This window comes from Papio anubis, chromosome 14, assembly GCF_008728515.1.
Source record: "Papio anubis isolate 15944 chromosome 14, Panubis1.0, whole genome shotgun sequence".
Taxonomy (NCBI): domain Eukaryota; kingdom Metazoa; phylum Chordata; class Mammalia; order Primates; family Cercopithecidae; genus Papio; species Papio anubis.
In genome coordinates this window covers 55377908-55401845 of record NC_044989.1, presented here as the reverse complement: position 1 = coordinate 55401845, position 23938 = coordinate 55377908, and the positions used below count along the sequence as shown (strand labels likewise).

The 23938-nt window shown below is 40.4% G+C and overlaps 1 protein-coding gene across 4 annotated transcripts in view; it reads right to left on the bottom strand.

The window, feature by feature from the left end:
- The window catches only part of EML6 (EMAP like 6), a 254910-nt gene that overhangs the window by 32547 nt on the left and 198425 nt on the right, over positions 1–23938 (bottom strand). For all 4 annotated transcript variants that reach the window (XM_003908660.5, XM_017947530.3, XM_031655162.1 and 1 more), the window contains exons 26-28: positions 21685–21861; positions 10091–10292; positions 9855–9981 (exon numbers count right to left, since the gene is read on the bottom strand). In XM_003908660.5, coding sequence (XP_003908709.5) covers positions 9855–9981; positions 10091–10292; positions 21685–21861 — 506 coding nt within the window. The remainder of the gene's footprint in view (positions 1–9854; positions 9982–10090; positions 10293–21684; positions 21862–23938) is intronic.

The following is a 23938-nucleotide window of genomic DNA, read 5'->3' as shown; positions in this document are numbered from 1 at the left end:
CTTACACTGCCTGAGCTGGTAGGCATGTACTCAGATTCTCCTAAACATTTGGGTATGTGTTTCAGGAGGAGATGGTAGAAAAGTATAAAATACATCTCAAAGAAATAAAGGAAGTCTCTGGTGCTTGGAAAAATGCTAATAAGCATGGCTGTATGTCTCACTGGGGCATGCTAAGGACTTGGGAAGCCCTAACAGTGCTGCCTAAAAAAATGCTATTAGCTCCTGCCTTATGTAACTGTAACTATAGCTTTCTGCATACCCTACAATTAGAGAAACGTCATCTAACTTTTTTTTGAGATGGAGTTTCGCTCTTGTTGCCCAGGCTGGAGTGCAATGGTGCGATCTCAGCTCACTGCAACCTCCGCCTCCCGGGTTCAAGTGATTCTCCTGCCTCAGTCTTCCCCTGAGTAGCTGGGATTACAGGTGCCTCCCACCATGCCTGGCTAATTTTTGTATTTTTAGTAGAGACGGGGTTTTGCCATGTTGGCCAGGCTGGTCTTGAACTCCTGATCTCAGGTGATCTGCCTGCCTTGGCCTCCCAAAGTGCTAGGATTACAGGTATGAGCCACCACACCCGGCCCCACCTAACTTTTATACAATCACTTTTCCATCATTCACATCATTAACATCACGGTCGTGTGAGGACTAAGCAGACTGGTGTCAGAAGTGGGATTAAAGCAAAGGATGTCTTTAAGAATGTAGCTGCCCACTTTCAAGGTAGACACTAAATTATTCTGAGGTTTTATATGTAAGAGGAAATCCAAGGGGAGCCGAGTTTTCCTTTGACTTCATTGAGCCAACTCTTGTAGAAGTCAGAGATTCCATAATGATTTAAATACAAACAGTATTTAATTAATGCACAAAGTTTGATTGATAGAGTATATAAACACAATGTTGCTTGAAACTGTTTTTAGATGATGGCTGCGTACATGTCATCTACCCAGGTAAAACACAGCTGAATATCTGGATAAAATCTAACACATCAGTGACTAGAACTATACATATCACAGTATCTACAGTTATCCATTATAAAGTAAACTACACTAAGTTGAAGCTAAGGCAATACAATTTAAGCATTATAAACTAACTTTTCTACTTTTTTTTTTTTTTTTTTTTTTTAAAGACAGAGTCTTACTTTATAGCCCAGGCTGGAGTACAGTGGCATGATCATGACTCGCTGCAGCCTTGACCTCCCAGGCTCAAGTGATCCTTTTATCTCAGCCTCCCAATCAACTAAACCACCACATCGGGCTAATTTTTAAATTTTTCGTAGAGATAAGGTCTCCCTATATTGTCCAGGCTGGTCTCAAGCGATCCTCCTGCCTTGGCCTCCCAAAGTGCTGGGAGAACAGGCTTGCCCCACTGTGCTTAGCCTAAGACTTTTTTTTTTTTTTTTAGATAGAGTTTTGCTCCTGTTGCCTAGGCTGGAGTGCAATGGAGTGATCTCGGCTCACTATAACCTCCACTTCCTGGGTTCAAGCAATTCTGCTTCAGCCTCCTGAGTAGCTGGGATTACAGGCATGTGCCACGACACCCAGCTAATTTTGTATTTTTAGTAGAGATGGAGTTTTTTCATGTTGGTCAGGCTGGTCTCGAACTCCTGACCTCATGTGATCCACCCTCCTTGGCCTCTCAAAGTGCTGGGATTATAGGCGTGAGCCACTGCGCCCGGCCCAGACTTTTTTTTTTTTTTTAAGAGAGACATGACCATTTTAGCCTGAGCTAAGCAGGAGAGACTGGCAACAAGCCCAAAGTCTACTGAAGAAGGAAAAAAATATGCTTTAGGTGACTCTGGGATTTTGACTTTTGGCCATAAGTTATGCAGCTTCTCAGGTAAGAAAAGAAGGGAGCAGTTGAACCTCTTTTCAATGATAGGTGAAAAATGCTGTAAGTAAAATAATGCTATAAAGATAATGTAGAAACAGAAAGTATTAAGTCTAACATTCTTTTATTCATCCCTGGATAGACAGCCAAAAGCTGTATGCCTCAGCAGTTGTTAATAAAGGACCTTGAAAAAAATACAGATGGCTGACTCAGGTGCATTGAGAAAACAATCCTTGAGCTAATTATTGTATCCTGTTCAAAATATAAAGGTTAAGTGAGTACTTATATGCCAATTTCTATAATAGTTTAATTCTATTTATTCTGTATCTTGTCATTATAAAACTGGGTTTCTATAGAATGCAAGTTCCAACTGTATATAGCAAATAAAAATATCCATTATGACCAACCCCCATGTGGCCAGTTAAGTGAGGAAGAAATGAGGACATCCACCTATGTCAAACAGCAGGCATTTAAAAATAAATTACTAAGCATGGCCCCACAAGATGTAAATAGGAAGACTAATACCTGGTCAGCTCATATGAATTTCAGTAAAAGATCATAACCCATACTTAGAGATATTATTAGATACTACTACCTATCAATTATCAAAGAGAATGTTCCCTTGTGATCATGTAGTTACCACAGTATACAAAATTGAAGCTGCATGATAATTTGATAAGAACAAAAAATGTGGACATTGGCACTAAGTATTGCTATAGTTGTAAGTTTCTAATTTCTGGCTTTCTCTTAATGGAATAATGAAAACCTCTGGAGATGAGTCCAATATGTTTAAACACACATTGATTCATTCATTCACAACAGGGTCTTGCTCTGTTGCTCAGGCTGGAGTGCACCGGTGTGATCACAGCTCACCGCAGCCTTGAACTCCTGGCCTCAAGTGATCCTCTCATCTCAGCCTCCTGAGTAGCTGGGATTACAGGAGTGTGTTTTCATTCCCAGCTAATTTTTAAAAATTTTTTTGTAGAGATTGGGCTCCTTATGTTGCCCAGGCTCATCTAAACTCTTGCCAGCCTCAACTTCCTGGGTTTAAGTTATCCTCCCACCTCAGCCTTCCAAAGTGCTGGCATTACAGTTGTGAGCTACTACGCCTGGCCTTAAACATTATTTTTAAAGGATATATGGGAATAACAAAACATAATGTGAATACAAGACTACAATTTTTAAAAGCAACAAACCTCAGCATTAATGTATTTTGTAAGCTGATTGTTGTGGCATGCTCAGATGGTGGTATAAAAACTCACCAAAATTGTTTCACTTTACTTGGGTAAAGTTTTACATGTCTCTAATAAATTCTTGACATTGATTTGGTTGCATTTTTACTGGCATCTCTGATTTTTAAAAAGTTATACAGATATAATACTAGTTAATAAAAACATATGCAAAAGTAGTTACGAATGATAGTAATTACTGTTCCACAGTGAAATACCCTAAGGTTCTTTTCTGTGATAATCATCACTTTCCATTAGAAAGAACAATTAAAGGAGAATGAACAAGATTTTGTGTGTTCTCGAAATCTCCAACTAATGTGTACTCATAGAGCCCAGATGCCACTCACAGGACAGGAATATGAAAGATAAGCATGGGACCCCTTAGCAAAAAGCAGACGATATCAAAGGCACATGGTGGTACCACAAAAATGACACGCACACCAACCCAAAGGTGGGTCTGCTAATGTGACAATCTAAACACGAAGCAATGCCAATACCAAACCATTAATGAAAATTTGTTGAGCCTACAAAAGGTTATGATATTCCTTCCAGAGACAAATAATATAAACTACACTCTTAAAAAGGAATATCTCCCAATAATAAATTAACTCATACTCAGTTTATCACCAAATATGCGGGCAGAGTGACAAATGATTTAAGAAATAAAATAGTAATTTGTTTAATTGATATATCTTTCCCTTGAGAATTCAAGTATCAGTTGGAGATGTAAAAAAATCTATTTTTTGAGCTGGGCATGGTGGCTCTCACCTGGAATCCTAGCACTGGTGAGGCCAAGGTGGTAAGACTGCTTGAGCCAAGGAGTTTGAGAATACCCTGGGAAACATAGTAAGATCACCCCATCTCTAAACGATTTGCTGGTATGGTGGTGCACACCTGTAGTCCCAGTCCCAGGTTCTTGCGGGGCTGAAGTGGGAGAATTGCTTGAGCCCAGGAGGTTGAGGCTGCACTGAGACAGGATCACACCACTGTACTACACACTGGGCAACAGAGCCAGACCCAGGCTCAAACATATATATATATATATATTTTTTTTTTCCCTAAGTTGATATTATAAAACTCCAAATCTTAGGCCAGAGGACTAAATGACAAAAATGGAATTTGGACTGACCTGAAATGTGGGCCTCCTGGCAGATGTCTTTAAAAGTTGACCTTCCCTCCCACAAAGTGACAGCTTATGCATGTCTGTGGAGTAGCCAAGTCCTGAGCCAGTCTCTCGTCAATGGAGGAGCTCATGGGAGGGCAGGAGGATACAAATTTTCCCATGAGAATGACAAAATATAGGGGCATCACTGACATCCCAGTAGGAACCTGGGACACTTGGAGAGCTGTACTTTTAAGAGAGTATTATGTTACTTCCTACTTTTATTTTTCATTTCCATATGTGTATGTTTTGAAACAACAAACAAAACCTTTACATCCTGACTGCTGGCATCTTCCAACATTCATATTACCACCCAGCCATATAATACTCGCACATGGCTAGGGCAGGAATCGTTGACTGTCTAGTCCAACTGAAGGCAATATGGTTTGGACCAGTGACCACCGCGTGTTGTCTGGTTCTCCCTCCTCCAAAGTGGTGATTCAAAAACATTGTCTTCATTCTGTCCTCTCTTTACCGCTATTTGGCAAGTTAGGGTGGTTAATATTCTCATTAGCCACAGGACCATGAGGGGTTTATCTGGGCCTGGATGAGAAAATTTCACAGTACTCTGAGATCCTGAATGTGGTGACTGGCTGAGACTTTGAGCCGCCTCTTTTTGGGAAGGTGGCATAAATGCATTTCAAATTACATACAGGATAGTGAGGTTTCATGGTGGTTTTGTTTGTTTGTTTGTTTTTTTGAGACAGATTATCACTCTGTCACCCAGGCTGGAGTGCAGAGGTGCCATCTTGACTCACTGCAACCTCTGCCTCCTGGGTTCAAGCGATTTGTGCCTCAGCCTCCTGACTAGCTGCGATCACAGGTGTGTGCCACCACACCAGGCTAATTTTTGTATTTTTAGGAGAGACAGGGTTTCACCATGTTTCCTAGGCTGGTCTTGAACTCCTGGCCTCATGTAATCTGCCTTCCTTGGCTTCCCAAATTCTGGGATTACAGGCGTGAGACACCGTGCCTGGTCTATATTTAGGATAGTTTTAAATGGGGCCATTTTAAGAGGCTATATAGGACAAGAAAAGGGTGAATTGTAGTAGACATTTTTTTTTTTTTTTTGAGACGGAGTCTCACTCTGTCACCCAGGCTGGAGTGCAGTGGCCGGATCTCAGCTCACTGCAAGCTCCGCCTCCCGGGTTCACGCCATTCTCCGGCCTCAGCCTCCTGAGTAGCTGGGACTACAGGCACCCGCCACCTCGCCCGGCTAGTTTTTTGTATTTCTTAATAGAGACGGGGTTTCACCGTGTTAGCCAGGATGGTCTCGATCTCCTGACCTCGTGATCCGCCCGTCTTGGCCTCCCAAAGTGCTGGGATTACAGGCTTGAGCCACCGCGCCCGGCCTGTAGTAGACATTTTCTATTTTGGGTCTATCCAAATCACCTCTGGGGTAAGTGATTACATTGCTAGTCTATGGTGGCAGGTGACTATTTCCAAGGGAAGAGTCAAAGGCTTTTTCTCCCTAGCCCACAGTGATTGGATCAAGGGTAGCCTGGGGCCCACCAGAGCCAATAGCACCTCAAAAGACATTTGTAGGGGGGACTTGTGAATCAGAGGCAGTTCTTTCCTACTGATTTTAAACCAGAGACTATAAGTTCTGCAGCCATTTTTCTATCTGAAGAACTATAATAACCCAGAGGAACAGAACTGAGATATGAAGGAAAAAACCAGAATCCTGGCAGCAAGATTTGAGTTCTCTTAACAAGTGATACCTGAAGTTGCCCTACCCCTGCATACTTAGGTGTGTAAACCAGTAAGTTTCCTTTTGCTTAGGCCGGTTTGGGTTGGGTGACCCCCTTGAAAGCCCCTACGTTATAAATCAAAAAACAGTATGTAAGCTAGGTGTGACTTCAGTAATGTGAAAAGAAAATTCTTCATTTTACAGGCAACTCTAGTAATTTGGTACTGAGCAAACCTTAGGGATTTTACCGCTTGATGAATTGGGGAAAACTGTTTTTACTGAAGTCTGAATACAGGATTTGGGCACCATCCCTCACGTTGAGATGATATAAGCATTTTGCATTTTAAATTGCTCTGAAAAACTATGCTTCCCCCTTTATTTTTTCTCCCCAAAAGGAACTTTCCTGACATTTTAAGTATCAATGAAATATCTTAAGTTTGTAGATGGAAAAAAGATTACATTATAAGAAAACATGGCAAAGGAGGTGAGGTCAAAAGCTGAGAGCAAGAGGTGTGTCAGGTTGGGGCGTGGCACTTGAGAGGCAGGAAGGTTTGGAAGGGTTCCTCTAGACCAGAATTAGCGTCACGTCGGCTGGGGATGAAGGAGGGTGGCTGGGGTAGCCCTGAGTGCCCAGATAAGGAGTGAAAGCATGGATTCCCAAAAATAAAAAAGACTTCATGAGTTTCCTCAGCCACGCACCACACGCGCCAGCTGAGCAGCAACAACACCCAAGGGTTCACCCAAGGTTGGGGACCAGCCAGATGAGTCTAGGTCACGGAGGCAGGGCATCCCGGTGTGCTAGAGGAAAGCTGGAGTAACTGGGCTACCCGCTGAACACCTCACAGACATTATATATCTGGTAGGGACAGCCCAGGATTCTTTTGAGACCAGTTGTAAATTTCTTCTCAGCTTCCTCATTTTTTGAAAGATTAGAACTAAAGATCATATGGCTTCTGAAGAATAAGAACTCACAATGTAATTAGCAATTGTACAAGGAAGCATGATCTGAAGTCTCACAGCTATTTTAAAGTCAAATAACTGAGTCTAATTAGAAGCAGTCCACAGCTATCTTAAAATTTAGGAATTAGGAATTCAGTTGCTTAAAAGGTAATTGATGCATAAAGCACAGCTGCCTTCAAGGCATTTTTCTCAGTACCGCAGGTGCTACAGTCATCTCACAGTTTCTAATTGTTTTTAGGTGACAGGGGATTTACCAGAGGTAGAGCTGCCTGAAACATTGCTAAGAGACAAAACAGTGCTAAGGATCCTGCGTGGAGTGGCTGTTCCAAGCTCACATCTCTTTCAGTCCTCGAGTACTCGCCTCCCATTAGTCTCATTGGTGCACGTCTTGAACCAAGTGTTTAGAAAAAGCACCCAGGTATATAGAGGTATTTGCAGGTATATACAGAAGGCATCATGATGGGAACACTAAGGAAAACCCCTGCCTCTCAAATCTTCAAGCAGGGCTTGAAGTAGCCAAAGAAAGCAGTGTCAGGGGCTGTTGGGCAACAGCCCTGAATATTCCCAGGGAGAAGCTGGCCACTGCTGCCTGGCTTCATGTGGTTCTGATGTCAGCATTTTTCTGTCTCAGGCCCTCTGTCATTCCAGGATGCTGGAGTCCACGGGCCCTGTTTTATACCCTAGCCGAGGACTAAGACATGCTGTTTAACATCTTGTGCCACCCTCCCAATTCCATCACTCATCCTGCTTTCTCTCAAATTTCCTGAATGCCCTGACTTGCCTGGCAATGTTCCCTTTTGTGGTCCAGAAGCTGACTACAGTCTGATCTCTGAGGTTCGGGCTCCCCTAAAATTACTGACCAGGACTGGTGCAATCTGCTTGTTCTTGGTTCTGATTATGATTTGCCCCCATGGAGGCTGCTAAGTTGGGCATCATTTAGTGCTCTTTACTAGCTGACCCTACCTGGCACGGCCCCACTCTGCTCCCAGCATGCTGTGCAGCTGGCAGTGTGTGCTCCAGTTACAGTTCCTTCTGGGAATTGAGGCTGTCAAGGCTTTTTAAGTTATCTAGGAAGTTGCTCTCCACAGGAAAGGCTTGATTATTCCTCCAGACCCTAGACTTATCTCAAAATTGTTTTCTTCGCTAAATCCTGATGTGAACTTTTTGTTAATGCTAGTAAAGTACTGAACTGCCTACCCCTATCTCATAATATTATAAGGCTTTTTCCTTTTGTTAAAAAAAAGAATCAACCCAGTGTATGCTACTATACAGCTTCCTATCTGATGTGGGTATAGCTTGATAATAAAATGGGGTAACTTGAAAATTCTGAATTTTAAAATAAAAAATTATTGGGGTCCTCTCTATCATCAGTCCTCCTACCTTTCATTAAGTTGGGCAGTATGAGATTTTGACAGACTTGCCCAAAGAGGCAACAAGACAAGAGGATTAGGTGAGCCTTGGTTTGGGTTCGAAATCAGCTGCAGTGTTTGGAATTTGGGGCTTGGGTTAAATGATTATATTTTGGTGGCTAGCAAGAATCTCAGCATGTATGATTGAGTTACAGAAATCAGCCAGAAACACCCTTGGGATAATGGCCATGTCAACTCATTTCATAATGGTATGTGAAACTAGAAATGAAATTAGAAAGACTGGGTAGTTTTTTTTTTTTCCAAAGGAATGTATAATTCAGGTCAAACATTTTTTTTAGAGTGGATTATTTAAGTGGGAGGCCTATTCATGCACTTCTATGCATATGGTTCTTTTTTCCCCTTGATTCTTAGAATTAGGACTTGGAAAATTATTTTCTGTTTGTGGCCACTTTAAAACCATGTTGCAAGCAAAATGAACTATAAAGACCACTGCAGAAAAATCTCTAATTTTTTCTTAAAAGAGAGCTCTGAATCTTTGTAATATCTAACAAAGACGCTAGGGAAAAATTAGGGCTTTTTTGCATTAGATTCAATCTTCTTGCCAGTAGCACACCCACCATTTACCAAGTTTATTTTAACATCTGGCACTGAATTTAAGGAGGAGGAGCAGGAGGAGGTTACATTTCTTTGCATCTAAAACCCCACATAATAGTAAGAAGTGATAGGTCAGATTTACTGGTTATTGTTAGGCAGAAAGCCATACTAAATGCAAACTACTTGAATCTCATAAATTACATATTGTGGGACTAGTGTATTGCGAATATTGAGCCTACCTCAATGTGAACAGCCAACAGAATTCTTAAAACATCTTTGAGATCCATGCAATTCTCTTTAGTTATTAGAGTTTTTATTCAATATCCTCTCTTAGCATGAATATGATACATTAAGTAATATAGTAATCTGAGCTTTTCTTTTTAGAAATGCTAAAGTGTTTAACAATTCTTATCAATACTTAAAATAGCACATTGAAAAGCCCTAAAATAATAACAGAAAACACACTTTCTACATAGAGGATCCAAGGCAACAAAATCAAATGGGATAGGCTGGAACTGCCAAACCCACCTAGACAAATGTGGGCAAATGAAGACACAGTAAGAGAAGATACACCAAGTGAACGGAGTATAAGGCACAGCTTCTGATTAGAATGGAAGATGGTTTTTCACAACTCCACAACTATTCCTCCATGACCTCAGAAGCCTGTCCTCCCTCCTACCTTGCTGGTCAGCAGGCTTTCCTGTCAGCTGCCACAGTCAGGACTGTTTTTGGAATACCCTAGCATTTTTTCTGGGCACGGAGAAGCCTAGCCCAGCCAAATTTCATGTCTATTCAAGTCACATTCCAGAACCAACTTCCACAAAGTATAAACCACCCTTTGTCACATACTGTGATGTTGTGCATTTTTTTTTTCCCAGCTTAAGCCTGTGTACAGGTGAAGACCCTGTGCGGATTTATAAAAGACTGACTTAAGTAGCAACTTTGAGGGCAAAGAAAATGCACTCTGGTTTAAACAAGTTTCTTGTCATCAGATATAAAAGCAAGCAAACCTGGCAACACCATACCTTTCTTCCACGGAAACTTCCTTCAGCTGCTGGTGTGGCTTGGTGCCTTCCATTTCCCTGATGCTCACAGCATAGATCTTGGTGGTGTAGTCAATGGCCTTTTCTCGAGCAACATCGCTGTCATAGCCTCAAACAACAAAAACAGATTGGGGAGCCAGTTGGTTTGCAGTGGCCCAGGAAGGGAGGTGGTGGGAGGTACAGTCGGCACAGGAGGCGCGTGGCAGGTGGGGGCTCACCTCCATCCTCTTCCACGTCGGTGTCCGACTCCTCGCTGTCCACCAGCTTGCTCTCCTGGGTCCCCACAAACTCCCTGGTCCAGATCATCAGGGCTGTGTCGGCGCCGCCCACTGTGAGCAGCACAGAGTCATTGTGCAGCCACCTCACGTTGGTGACGTGTGCACTGTGCCCCACATACTTCTTGAATCTTGCATGCTGTCCCTGTAAAGCCCGAAATTGGTGATTACCCCAGCCACTGTCTCATTATTTCTTTCTCTGGGCTCATTTATCCATATTAATTTCTACTGGCTTCTACTGCATACAAAGGAAACAGTTCAACAGCAATTTCCCTACATTTCAATTAGAATGTAAGCTCCATGTGGGCAGGCACTAGGTCTCTTTTTTTTCTTCAAACAGTACCCAGCTCACAATAGGTCCTCAATATATATTTTTTGAGGGAATGAATGAAATGTTAGACTACAGAACCTATTTTCTGGGAATCTGTGGACATATAAAAAGCTTGTTCTGGTTCTCTCAAATGTCAAATGTGCTGTCTCCACAGGTCTTTAGTGTAAACTCCTGACTGTGAGTCTGGCTGACATCTGAGATCAAAAGTGTCTTCACAGCCATCCCCTACAGTGACTTTTGTACCATAGTCGAGGCAGTGGCAGAAGAGCAAAGGATCTCTTATAAACCTGGGGCCCCAAGTAAGATGTAAAATGAACTAACAGTTTCTGCCACAGACGCTAGAAAGCATTTTTAACAGAAACACTCAAACACTGATTTAAAGACAAAGCTCCTTTTCAACAAACGTAGCCAAATACATAAAACCCAATTTATCAGTAACGACTAAAAGCTTTTTGACTGGTGTGCCCAGGCCACCCCACCTTTATCCCCAGTTGAGGGCAGAGGGCAGAGGGTGGAGGGTGGAATGTGAGTCAGCTGCTCACGCCAGGGCAGTCCTGACAAGTGGTGCAAAATCAAAGCTGGCACCAGAAAGAGTTTCCATATTCAGCTCATGAGCCACAGCCTGGCAAAAACAGCTGCAGCGGGAGCCATTTAAAGAGGTGGAGTTTTTCCATCCTCTCAGCGACTCCGAGGGAATACCTTACACAATCTGGAAAGCCACACGCACTCTCTGAGGTCGTGAGAGAGCCACCAGTATCCTAGATGAAAATTTTATTAATTTACAAGTGGCTCCCAGAGGAGTTTGGACTGGCATGCTGGAGAATCTGAAACCAGCATAGACACATGGCAGCGAACAGGTGCAGGAGCGTTTGTGACTTTGTAATACTCCTGGTCAAGATCTCCCTGTATTTGGCCAACCCCTAGCTGACAGCAGAGTGGAACTGCCAACTCCTCAGTAGAGTACTGAGCCTAGAAAGATTCCTGAAGCAAACAGGCAGGTCTATTTCCAGGAGGCCCTCCAGAGTCATTAGTTTGCTAGCATAGGCAGAACAAAAGAATTTCCAAGAAAAACCTGTTCGAACATGTGAGATCCAGAAGGCATGGAAACAGAGGACAGTCACAGCAGCTGCAGCCATGTGCCCTGCTGGTCTTCTAGCTGGAAGCAGGAGCACATCCAGTTTATATACCACAAATGCAAGCTGTTTCTTTACAGAAGTAAAAGAGCATGAGAAATGCCTCTGTACACTCTTAACTTATAAGAGGGACACAGGGTTTCCAGATGGGAAGAAAAAATGCAAAAAAGAAAGGTTCAGGGAAAAACAGACTCTAAGGGATGAGATTCAGGTTGCAGAGGGAAAAAAGGGACATAGAGGAAGAAAAAGAGAGGAAAAAATTCAGGGCCAATGAAGAGATTTAACAAGGCAGAGATTCTCCCAGCAGTGGGTGATTCAAGATTCTCAGAATAGGAAACGAGATCACTGCTCCATGCAACAATAAAGGGAATCGACACTGGGTAGAAGGTTCTGTGAAACCAGCTGCTGTTTCAGGAGAGACACTGGCAGCGATGTTTAGTGGTTCCCGGCAGGGGCTATGGAGGAAACATCCTCAAGACCTGGCACAGCCAGTGGGATGAATGACCCTTCTGGGTCTGTCTTCAAGCCGAATCTGCATTTGTTACACCCATCAGAACTTGCTGCTTCCCCACGACTCTCTTATTCATCGAGTGATGAAATAATGGATGATAGCACCAGAAAAACCTGGAATATGGGCGGGTGCAGTGGTTCATGCCTGTAATCCCAGAACTTTGGGAGGTTGAGGCGGGTAGATCACTTGAGGTCAGGAGTTCAAGACCAGCCTGGCCAACATGGTGAAACCCCAACTTTACTAAAAATACAAAAATTAGCTGGGCAGGGTGGTGGATGCCTGTAATCCCAGCTACTCGGGAGGCTGAGGCAGGAGAATTGCTTGAACCTGAGAGGCAGAGGTTGCAGTCAGTTAAGATCACACCACTGCACTCCAGCCTGGGCAACAGCAAGACTCTGTCTTAAATAAAAAAAAAACCTGGAATATGTCTCCAGAGTAGTGGTTGCCAATCTCTTGTAGGGAGGAAATTTCTGAGAATCTCATGCAAGCTGGGCACTCACCCCCTACATTCACATTTCAGTTTCCCTATCTGTAAAATTTTCCATGCAAAGTTTCTCTCTGAAAAATCATTCTCCAGAGCTTTTGACATTCTGAGCAGGAAACTTAAGGACTTGAGGGCATGGAGGATTTTAAAAATGCAAATGACATAGTGGTGTTTTCCTCTCTCCATTTAGCAGAAGGGTCTAGGTTTGGAAGGGAAGGGAGGCTATGGGAAGCAATCAGCAGGCCATACAGATCGAGTCAAAAAACAGAATTTGGTTTTCTGATCCATGGTTTAAGATACTACAAAAATGGGTCGTGCTCTTGTTAAGGCTCTGACAAAGGTTAGAGTCTGTCTCATGGAGGCTGGGACGAGATGGTTGTCAGGGCACTAACGATCTAATTGAGAAGGCTTTAACCTATAAAACTGAATATTAATAAAGATACACATCTGGCATGGAAAGAAAAATGCCTGGAAGAAATACCCACTCATGGGAAAGTAGAATGAGAAAAAGAGCCAAGATAATGACATGATTTTAGCTCCTAACAAATGGAACTTGAATTTTGGACACAGAGCTGTGTGGTGGTAATAAGATCTCACAGGTATCACCAAGACTGATGACATAGAACTCAATGTGAGAATATAGCAATGGCATGGTACATTAGTCTGCTTGGGTAGCCATAACAAAATGCCCTAGGCTGGGTAGCTAAACAGCAGAAATTTATTTCTCACAGTTTTAGAAGCTGGGCAAGATTAAGGTACTGGCCAATTTGGTTCCTCGTGAGGGCTCTCTTCCTGGCTTGTAGATAGCTGCCTTCTCACTGTGTGCTCACATGGAGAGAGTGCAGTGTGTGTGTGGAGACAGAAAACTAGCTCTCCGGCATCTCTTCTATAAGGACACTGATTCTCTCAGATTAGGGCCCCTCCCTTATAAACTCATTTAATCTTAGTTACTTCCCTAAATGTCCTATCTCCAAATATAGTCCCATTGGGAGTTTGGACTTTCACACAGATTTGGGAAGACAACCATTCAGTTCACAACAGATAATGAACTTTGTTCAACAGAGTGAGAGCAGTTGGACAAGTGTGCCTATACAGCTGGAAATATTCATTGGCAAGAGATTCATGTATTTCAGAAGGAAAGTGTGCCAGAAAAATCAGATTTTTTTTTCTTTTCTTTTTTTTTTTTTTTAAAGAAGAGGCCAGATGCAGTCGCTCATGCCTATAATCCCAGCACTTTGGGAGGCCAAGGCAGGTGGATCACCTGAGGTCAGGAGTTCGAGACCAGCCTGGTCAACATGGTGAAACCCCATCTCTACTAAAAATATAAAAAATTAGCCAGCTTTAGTGGCAGGCACCTGTGATCCCAGCTATTCAGGAGGTTGACGCAGGAGAACCACTTGAATCCAGGAGGCAGTGGTTGCAGTGAGCTGAGATTATGCCATTGCACGGGCAACGAGAGCAAAAACTCCATCTTCAAAAATAAGTAAATAAGTAATTCTTTTTAAAAAAAGAGGAAGACAAGTGATTCTATCAAAATAATTCGTATTTGGCTAGTAGTCTTTTTAAGCTATGAACCTATTTCTTCAATCAAATCTGACACAGAACTTAAGAATGAAAAGATAATTTAAAATAATGGACAAAAGATTTGTACAGATACTTCCCAAACAGCAAATACACGAGAAAGTGCTCAGCATCCTTAGTCATCAGAGAAATGTAAACTGAAAACACAACTGGATACCATTATCTACTCCCCAGGACAGCTGAATTTTATGCATCTGACAATACCGAGTATCGGCAACTGGAACTCTTACATTTCTGGTGGGAATACAAAATGATACCACTTTGGAAAAAGGTCTGGCAGTTTCTTAAAATGTTATATATTTTCCCCATGACTCAGAAATTCCACTCCTATGTATTTACCTAAGAGAAAGAAAGCATATGTCTACAAAGACTTGTCTAAAAATGTTCATAGCAGCTTTACTATAACCCAAAACTGGAAAAGTATGTTCATCATAGGAATATGGATGAACAAACTGTTATATCCATACAATGGAATTCTACTCAGCTATGAAAATGAATGAACTATTATGCAACATGGATGAATCTCAGAAACATCTCTGAGTGAAAGACGCTAGATAAAAAGCAGTACCTATTTCATTTATATGAAATTCTCAAACAGGTAAAATTTATGGTGAAAAACACTGAAACAGTTGTTTGACCTGAGGAGGGAGGGGGCATGGGGACTGGCCCAGAAGGAGTATGAGGAAGCAGCCTGGGGTGGCAATGGCCTATGTATCTTCATAAGAGATGGTTATACAGGTATAGGAGCTTTTGGTCAAAGTTCATCAAATGGAACACTGAACATTTATGTATTTCAACTGTATATAAATTTTACTTAAAAAATAGCATAAGCAAATCTTGAACTCTAGATAATAATGTGCATGATGTAACATTTAGGGGTAAGCAATCTTGATATTTAAAATGTACTTTTTCTTTCCAGCTTTACTGAGGTATAATTAACAAAGATTTTATATATTCAAGGTGTACAACAGAATTTGATATATGCATACATTGTGAAATAACTACCATAATCAAGCTAATTAATGCATTAATCATGACATAGTTACCACTGTGTGTGTGTGTGTGTGTGTGTGTGTGTGTGTGTGTGTGTGTATTTGGTAAGGACACTTAGGATCCACTCTATCAGCAAATTTAAAGTAAATTATACAGTATAATTAAATATAGTCAGCACGCTGTATGTCAGATCCCCAGAACTTATTTATCTTAAAAGTTTATACCCTTTGCCCAGATGTGGCGGTTCACGCCTGTAATCCCAGCATTTTGGGAGGCCGAGGCAGGCGGATCACCTGAGGTTGGGAGTTCAAGACCAGCCTTATCAACATGGAGAAATCCCATCTCTACTAAAATTACTAAATTAGCCAGGCGTGGTAGCACATGCCTGTAATTCCAGCTACTCGGGAGGCTGAGGCAGGAGAATCAGTTGCACTCAGGAGGCAGAGGTTATGGTGAGCCCAGATTGCGCCATTGCACTCCAGCCTGGGCAACAAGAGCAAAACTCCATCTCAAAAAATAAAAAATAAAAAAGTTTATACATTTTGACCAACATCTCCCCATTTCCCCCCACTCTCCAGTCCTTGGCCACCATCCTTCTACTCTCTACTTCTACAAGTTCAACTTTTTCAACTTCCACATATATGTGAGATCACAAAGTATTTGTCTTTCTGTGCCTGGCTCATCTCACTTACCATGTCCTTCAGGTTCATCTACACTATTGCAAATGACAGGCTTTCCTTCTTTTTTATGGGTGAATAATATACCACCATATATACATGTGTATACACACACACACACACAAATACTTTCCTTATCCATTCATTTGTTGATGGATACTTCAGTTGTTTCCATATCTTGGCTATTGTGAATAATGCTGTAATGAACATGGTGGTGTAGATATCCCTTCAAGATACTGATTTCATTTCCTTTGGATATATACCCAGAAGTGGGATTACTGAATCATATTTTAGTTTTTAATTTTTTGAGAAACATTCATATTGTTTTCCATAATAACTATACCAATTCGTACACTGTTGGTGGGCATAACAGTATACAAGAGTTCCCTTTCTTTACACCCTCACCAACACTTGTTCTTTTTTTAATAGACATCCTAACAGGCATGAGTTGATATCTGTGATTTTGATTTACATTTTCCTAATAAGTAATGTTGAACATCTTTTCATATATCTGTTGGCCATTTCTATGTCATCTTTGGAGAAATGTCTATTCAAGTAATTTGCCTATTTTAAAATCATGGCTTTTGCTATTGAGTTGTCAAGTTCATTATATATTTTGTATATTAACCCTTTATCAGACACAAGGTTTTACAATTATTTTTCCCATTCCATAGGCTGCCTTTTCATTTTGTTGATTGTTTCATTTGCTGTGCAAAGTTTTTCAGTTTGATGTAGTCTCACTTGCTTTTGTTTTTACCTGTGCTTTGGCTGTTATATCCAAGAAATCACTGCCAAGACCAATGTCAAAGAACTCTTTATATTTTCTTCTATAGAAAATATAGGAGTTTTATGATTTCAGGTCTTACATTTAAGTCTTTAATCCATTTTAATTTTTCTAAATGGTGTGAGATAAAGATCCAATTTCATTCTTTTGAATGCAGATATCCAGTTTCCCTGACACCACTTATTGAAGAGACTGTCTTCTCCCTATTGTGTACTTTTGGTATCCTTGTCAAAGATTGACTATATAATATGCATGGATCTATTTCTGGCATCTTTTTTCTGTTTCATTGGTCTATGTGTCTGTTTTTATGTCAGTACCATACTGTTTTGATTACGATAGCTTTGTAATATAGTTTGAAATCTGTATTTCAAAGTGTGACACTTCCAGTTTTATTCTTTCTTGGGACTCCTTTGGTTATGTAGGTCTTCTGTGGTTACATACAAATTTTAAGGATGTTTTTCCAATTTTTGTGAAAAAAATGCCTTTGGAATTTTGATAACGATTACACTGAATCTGTAGATTATTTTTTGGGTACTGTGAACATTTTAACAATATTAGTTCTTCCACTCCATGAACACAGGATCTCTTTCCATTTATTTGTGTCTTCTTCTATTTATTTCATGAGTGTCTTACAGTTTTCAGTATATAGTTCTTTTGCCTCCTTGGCTAAATTTACTCCTAAACATTTTATTCGTCTTGATGACACAGTTTTTTTTAGATAGTCTAAGTATATAAAAATGTAATTGAATTGTGTATGTTAGCTTTGTATTCTACAACTTCACTGACTTTATTAATTCTAATAGTTTTCTTGTGGGGGAGTCTTTAGGGTTTTCTATATATAAGGTCATGTTGTATATAGAGATAATTTTACCTCTTTCATTCTGATCTGGATGCCTTTTCTCTCTTTTTCTTGCCTAATTGCTCTGGCTAGGACTTCCTTGACTTGTTCCTGATTTTAAAGGAAAAGCTTTTGGCTTTTCATCGAGTATGTTAGTTGTGGGTTTTTCATTTATGGCTTTTATTAAAATTCCTTCCTTCTATATCTGAGTGTTTTTAATCATGAGAGGATGTTGAGTTTTGTCCATCCTTTTCCCACATCCACTGAGATAATAAAATGATTTTTATCCTTTATTCTGTTTATGTGGTATATCACATTTACTGACTTGCATATGTTGAACCATCCTTGCATCCCAGGGACAAATTCCACTTGATCATGGCCTATGATCTTTTTAACGTGCTGTTGAATCTGGTTTGTAGTATTTTGTTTCAGATTTTTGCACCTATATTCATCAGGCATATTGGCCTGTAGTTTTCTTGTAATGTGTTTATCTGGTTTTGGTCTCAAGGTTCTTCTGGCCTTATAAGATGAGTTTAGAAGTGTTCCTTCCTCTTCAATTTTTTTTTTTTTTTTGAAAGAGTTTAAAAAGGACTGGCAATATTTTTTCTTTAAATATTTAGGAGAATTCACACATGAAGTCACACGGTCTTGGGCTTTTCTGGGAGGTTCTTGATTACAGATTCAAACTCCTTGCACATTATTGATCTGTTCAGATTTTCTATTTCTTCACAATTCAGTCTTGGTAGGTTGTATATTTCTAGAAATGTATCATTTCTTCTAGGTTATCCAATTTGTTGGCATATCACTGCTCTAAGTAGTCTCTTATGATACTTTGTATTTCTATAGTATCGGTTATAATGTCCCTTTCATTTATAATTTTGAGTCTCTTTTTGGCTAGTCTCGCTAAAGGTTTGTCAATTTTATCTTTTCAAAAAAAAACCCTCAACTCTTAGTTTTGTTGGTCTTTTCTATTCTCTTTATAGTCCCTATTTATTCCTGTTCTAATCTTTATTATTTCCTTCCTTCTGCTAACAGTAAGCTTAGCTTGGTCTTTTCCCAGTTTTTATGAAGTATAAAGTTAGGTCATTTGAGGTCTTTATTTTTCTTTCTTAATTCTACAGTTTACTTTAAATTACAGAATTTAGGTTGTGGGTTTCTGTGAGTTCACTATATTATTCTCTCACTTTATGTGTATGCTTGAAAATCTTCACAGTAAAATCTTAGGAAAAAAGCATACACAGAAGCTGAATGTGCAAAATACAAAACAAAGTGTAACTCTGTTGAAACAGGAATAGGATTCCAGAGCTTTTGCACAGGTTCCTTCCTGGCCACTTGAGATATACCTCCCTGGAACTCTGGTCTGAGGAACACAACTTGAAATGACAGTGATATATACATAAGCCACCTTGTCAGGCAGGGAAAGTACTAGAAAGGTGCAATAGTACTGTGGGGGTTTTAGTTATCTAAACAGATACTCCAAAACCTCGGTCTACTAAAACCAGGGTATCACTAACTTTTTGCCTTGTACTGCTAGCAATTTCATTTATACGTAGAAATAGCAAGAAAAATGGCTACTTAGAACTAAATTCTGATTAAATAAGAAGGGCTGGTAAGTGACAGATCATTGGCAGAAGGGTGGCAGGTGGCTTTGGGATGGGCAATGAAGGTAACACTGGACATAATCAGATGTGTATTTTAGAAAGGGCTACTGATGATAATCTAATCAGATATTAACAAAGGAAGGAGAAGAGAGGAAAAGCGTCCAAAGTAACCAAAGTGGCCCTAGAGGTAACTGGTATGTTCAGGTTAAAATGTACAAATGACAGGAGGAGCAAACAATTGAGGATGAATACAAAAGCCTTGCACAGACTTTTAAGTGTAGTTTCTGGAATGAAGACAAAAAATAAGACTTTTGAAAAGGATGTGAAAGATATATTTAGGGATAGAAGCAAAATAGAGAAAAGTTAGGAACACTTCTTAATCAGATGGCTTCACATGAACTGAAAGTCAACTTCTCATTTCCTCCGTCAAAGAGAATGTTCTTCAAACCGCGAAGGAGAAAACAACTCAGTTACGTGAGTACAGGTACCTTCAAATGTGACCACAAAAACAATACAGTAATAGCTGAAAAGTTTAGAAATCAGGAGAGGTGGCATCAAACATAAAGTGGTTCTTGTATCCCAATGGGAAAACAAATAGGTTCTGGCAAATATTGATTCATGAAGTGATGTAATCCCTTGAAAATTCTAGGATGAAATATTACACAGGAGTTCAATAAGCATTTGGAAAAAGAAGTAGTGATAACCAGACAGTAACGGGTACACTGTGAACTAACCTCACATATTTTATAGGTTGACTTATTAGGAGAGATTAAGGATGACAGAGACCAAATCCACTTGTCTTTAGGCAAGACATTAGCCAAGTATTTAATGATGTCTTCTTGGACTAGGATAAACGGCTGTACAGGGAGGTAAATTTAAATATTTGTTACTGATTAAAGAACTGTTACAATGTGTAGATTAACAAACAGAATGTCAGCTGGGTGTGGTGGCTCATGCTTGTAATTCCAATATTTTGGGAGGCCCAGGTGTGAGGATTTTTTGAGTCCAGGAGTTTGGGACCAGCCTGGGCAATACAGTGAGACCCCATCTCTACAAAAAGTAAAAAAATTAGTTGGGCATGGTGGTATACACATAATCCCAGCTACTGGGGAGGCTGAGGTGGATTGATCGCTTGAGTCTAGAAGGTAGAGGCTGCAGTGAACAGTGATTGTGCCATTGCACTCCAGCTTGGGAAACAGAGCAAAACCCTGTCATTCATTCACTCTTTAGTTAAAATAAATAAATAAATGGAATGTAAAACTGAATTGACGGGGAGGTTCCCGGAGTTGACGTTTGATTGTTCCAGTCTCTCTTTTTTTCTATGATTTAGAACTCAGGATTGTGAAAGCAGAGGATGACATGATGCTGCAAGGGAGAGAAAATGCTTTGACAAGGTATTCAAAGATACAGACAGGATGGAACACTTAGAAGAAATAAATAAAACCTTTTGGGTATGAATGTAAAGTTCTGTATTCAGATCTTAGAACATCAATTGTGTAAGTATAGGCTGGGGGATAATCTGAACATTTTTGAGATTGACGTCTATGAATTCAGTTTTTGTACTGTGGCAGGCAAAAGGGCCAACGTCATTTTCGTTTGATTTAATACAAATGTAAACATCAAAACCAAGAAGGTAGCAGTCCCACTGTGCTCTGACCTGATCAGATTACAACTGAAACACTGAATACAGTTCTAGATGAGACAGTTGAAGGAAGAACTGATAAACTGCAGTGTGCTTAAAGGGAGGGGACAGCTGTAAGCCATGGAATATGGGAAACGGCTGAAGGAACTAGAAATGTTAGGCTGGAAAAAAAGTGAGACTTCAGGGGGTCAAATGTGATCTTACTAAAGATGATGGCTGTTAGAGGAATGGAATTGTTTAATGATGGTTCAGAAGGTAGAACAGTATTTAAAAAGAAAAGAGGCCAGGCACAGTGGCTCATGCCTGTAATCTCAGCACTTTGGGAGGCCAAGGCTGGTGGATCACAAGGTCAGGAGTTCAAAACCAGCCTGGTCAAGATGGTGAAACTCTGTCTCTACTAAAAATACAAAAATTAGTGTGGCATGGTGGCAGGTGCCTGTAATCCCAGCTACTCGCAAGGCTGAAGCAGGGAATTGCCTGAATCCGGGAGGCGGAGGTTGCAATCAGCTGAGATCATGCCACTGTACAAAAAAAAAAAAAAAAAAGGAAAGTAAAGAATTCAGCTCAACACAGAGGAAAACGTTTTAATAATTGGAGGTATTTAAAAATCAGTTGGGCTGCTGTGTGGTATTAAGTTCCTCATCTGTGGAAGTATCCTAATAAAAGTTAGAAAGGCACTGGTCTGAGAGGTTGTAAAGTTAACACTTACTTTGCAGTTTGTGAGATGTTGGATTTGGTGACCACTAAAGGCCTTTCAAGGTAGAATTCTATGCCGTGAGAACTGCACTGAAATTAGTCACTCAAACACAATGTCAGGGAGGTTTTTATACAGCATAAATAATACTCCGATAATATGAACTGCTTATGACTTCAAATTTTAAAAAATGCACTTAGATACAATAGACAGATTTAAGGTTATTAATGAGACTGAGCAAGTAAAGACAATAAACATGCAATATTACCTTGACGGGATATGAGAAAAGCTTAACAAAACCAAAATCATCTCCAGTGGCTAAAAGGGAACAGTCTTTGGTAAGACTGGCAGCATTTACGTCAGTTATATCGCTATGTGCTGGCCAGATTCCCTCACAGGTGGGCCCCAGGACACAGGTCCATGTGTCCCACTGTATCTTCTCAATCTGAAAAAGAACGAAAGGGAATTATATTTTTGCACAACCTAGTTTGTTTTATTTAAAAGAAACAGTTTGCACCTGAGTAATTCTAAATTACTTTGACAACAACAGGCATTTTTGTTGAGTGCTGAGGTACACAAATTCTAAGTTGCATATTTAAAGTGGTTATTTGCATTAAGAAACCAACACTGCAGTCAAATAGCCAAGTGTTTTTCTCTAGATAAAATGAACATTTTGAAATTGTGGAAATTTGACAATAATAAGGTATTTTAGTTCTTAACTAGACATTTATCACTGTATAAGCCATAAGCTGGATCCAGATTCCCCAACCCCAGCACTGATGTCTTAGGCTTGAAAATTATGTTGTTGGGACTGTGCTGTGCATGTCAGGATGTTTAGAGCATCCCTGGTCTCCACCCAGTGGATGCCAGTAGCATACCCTTGTCCCCAGGCATTGCCAAATGTTCCTGGGAAGCAAAATTGCTCCCAGTTGAGAATCACTAAGCTAGGCTGATCAATGGAGATGATCATTTAGCAAATTATTTTAAGAAGTTACTAGACAGAACTTAAAAAAAAATGACTGCTTCCTTGGAGGAAAAAGTAATAAGATTCTGCAGCAAGCTTAATATCCTGTATGCTCTCGAGAGACTACTGTAAAAATCCAAAGAGCTGTTCATATTGTATTGCCATGAATCTTTTATCCTTTAAAACTGTTTTGTCTGAAATTCTTGGCTAGAATATTTGTAATTTTTATAGGTTAATCCTGGTAAGATTGAGGGTTTTATTTCCATTTACTTAAAACAATAATAGACAATAACAACATTATGGCTTTCCTGGGAGATTTTGTCTCATTTACTTTCATTCAAGATCTGCTATTACACCTTAATATTCCAGTTTCTTTAGAAAAAGCACTGTTCAGAAGGAGTGTAAGAAATTAGAGAACTGTAGCTAAAATTAAAGCCCAGAGCTCTCCTTTTCAATCTGAAACTGCTTTGCATGCTGCTAATGTACCTTGCCTAATCTCTGCTTGTTGTTATTGCTTAGAAGAGAAATTACAAGATAAAGATGCAGCCAGGAGTTTTAGTCACAACATGGTAAGATGCTATACATTTGTTGGTCACTCAAATTTCTCCTCATTTAATCTTGTGTGTTTCTTTTGGAGGCACACAGAAGTGGAACAAAAATTCTGCATCTGGTCCTGTGACTTGGGGGCCTCAGGTAGGAACACAGACTGAGGTGACTCAAGGTGGTTCCCCCAGAAATCATCTCAGTTTTAGAAGTAGAGTCCCTCAACCCCTTATGATGTTCTAACCTAACCTTCACAGGAAGAGAAGCAGGGAACCATCCCTTGCTGGTTCTGGAAGCGGGCTTTTGGCCATTGACTCCCTTCCAAATTCTAGATTCCATCTCCTAGTCCACTTGCAATCCCCACAGTGATGCTGGCCTCCTTATCCCAGCAGGAAAGGAAAGGGAGCTGGTATTGCTCCCCTGGCAGATACCACAACACAACACCACTGGCCAGATCAGGACACCGTACTCTCCAGGGGAAGCAAATGTCTAACTTGCTGGAAGCTACAGAAACTGCACTTAAAATGGAGCATTAAGAATTATATCTATAATCCATCAATGCAAAAGGGTTAAATAAACTTGTTAAAAATGCTGGAACTAAGATAGAAGGAGAGTCCTCAAAGGATCCCTTCCTCAGCACCTTGCCTCAGGTAGGTATGTTATCATTTTGCAAAGGAAGCAACTGAGGCCCACAGAGAGGTTACATCACTGCAGTCACAGTATACTTAGGAAGCCGAAGCAGGAGGTTTGCTCCAGAGACTTTGCCTCCCAATATGGTGCTGCTTTAACTGTACCGTTTGTATCAGATGGATTTGAAATAGGCATTTTAACATTTGTCATATTTTAACAATTTGCTGGGTAAGCTTTGTATTAGTTTACCATGATTGTTTCTTAAAAAAAAAATTGCTTATTTGAAAAAGATTTTCCAAAATCCCTCATGCTCAGTCGAAGGGCCTTGGCACCACTAGGTAAGTTGGCCAAGAAAGCATCAGCTGGAGGGACTTGCAACCAACAT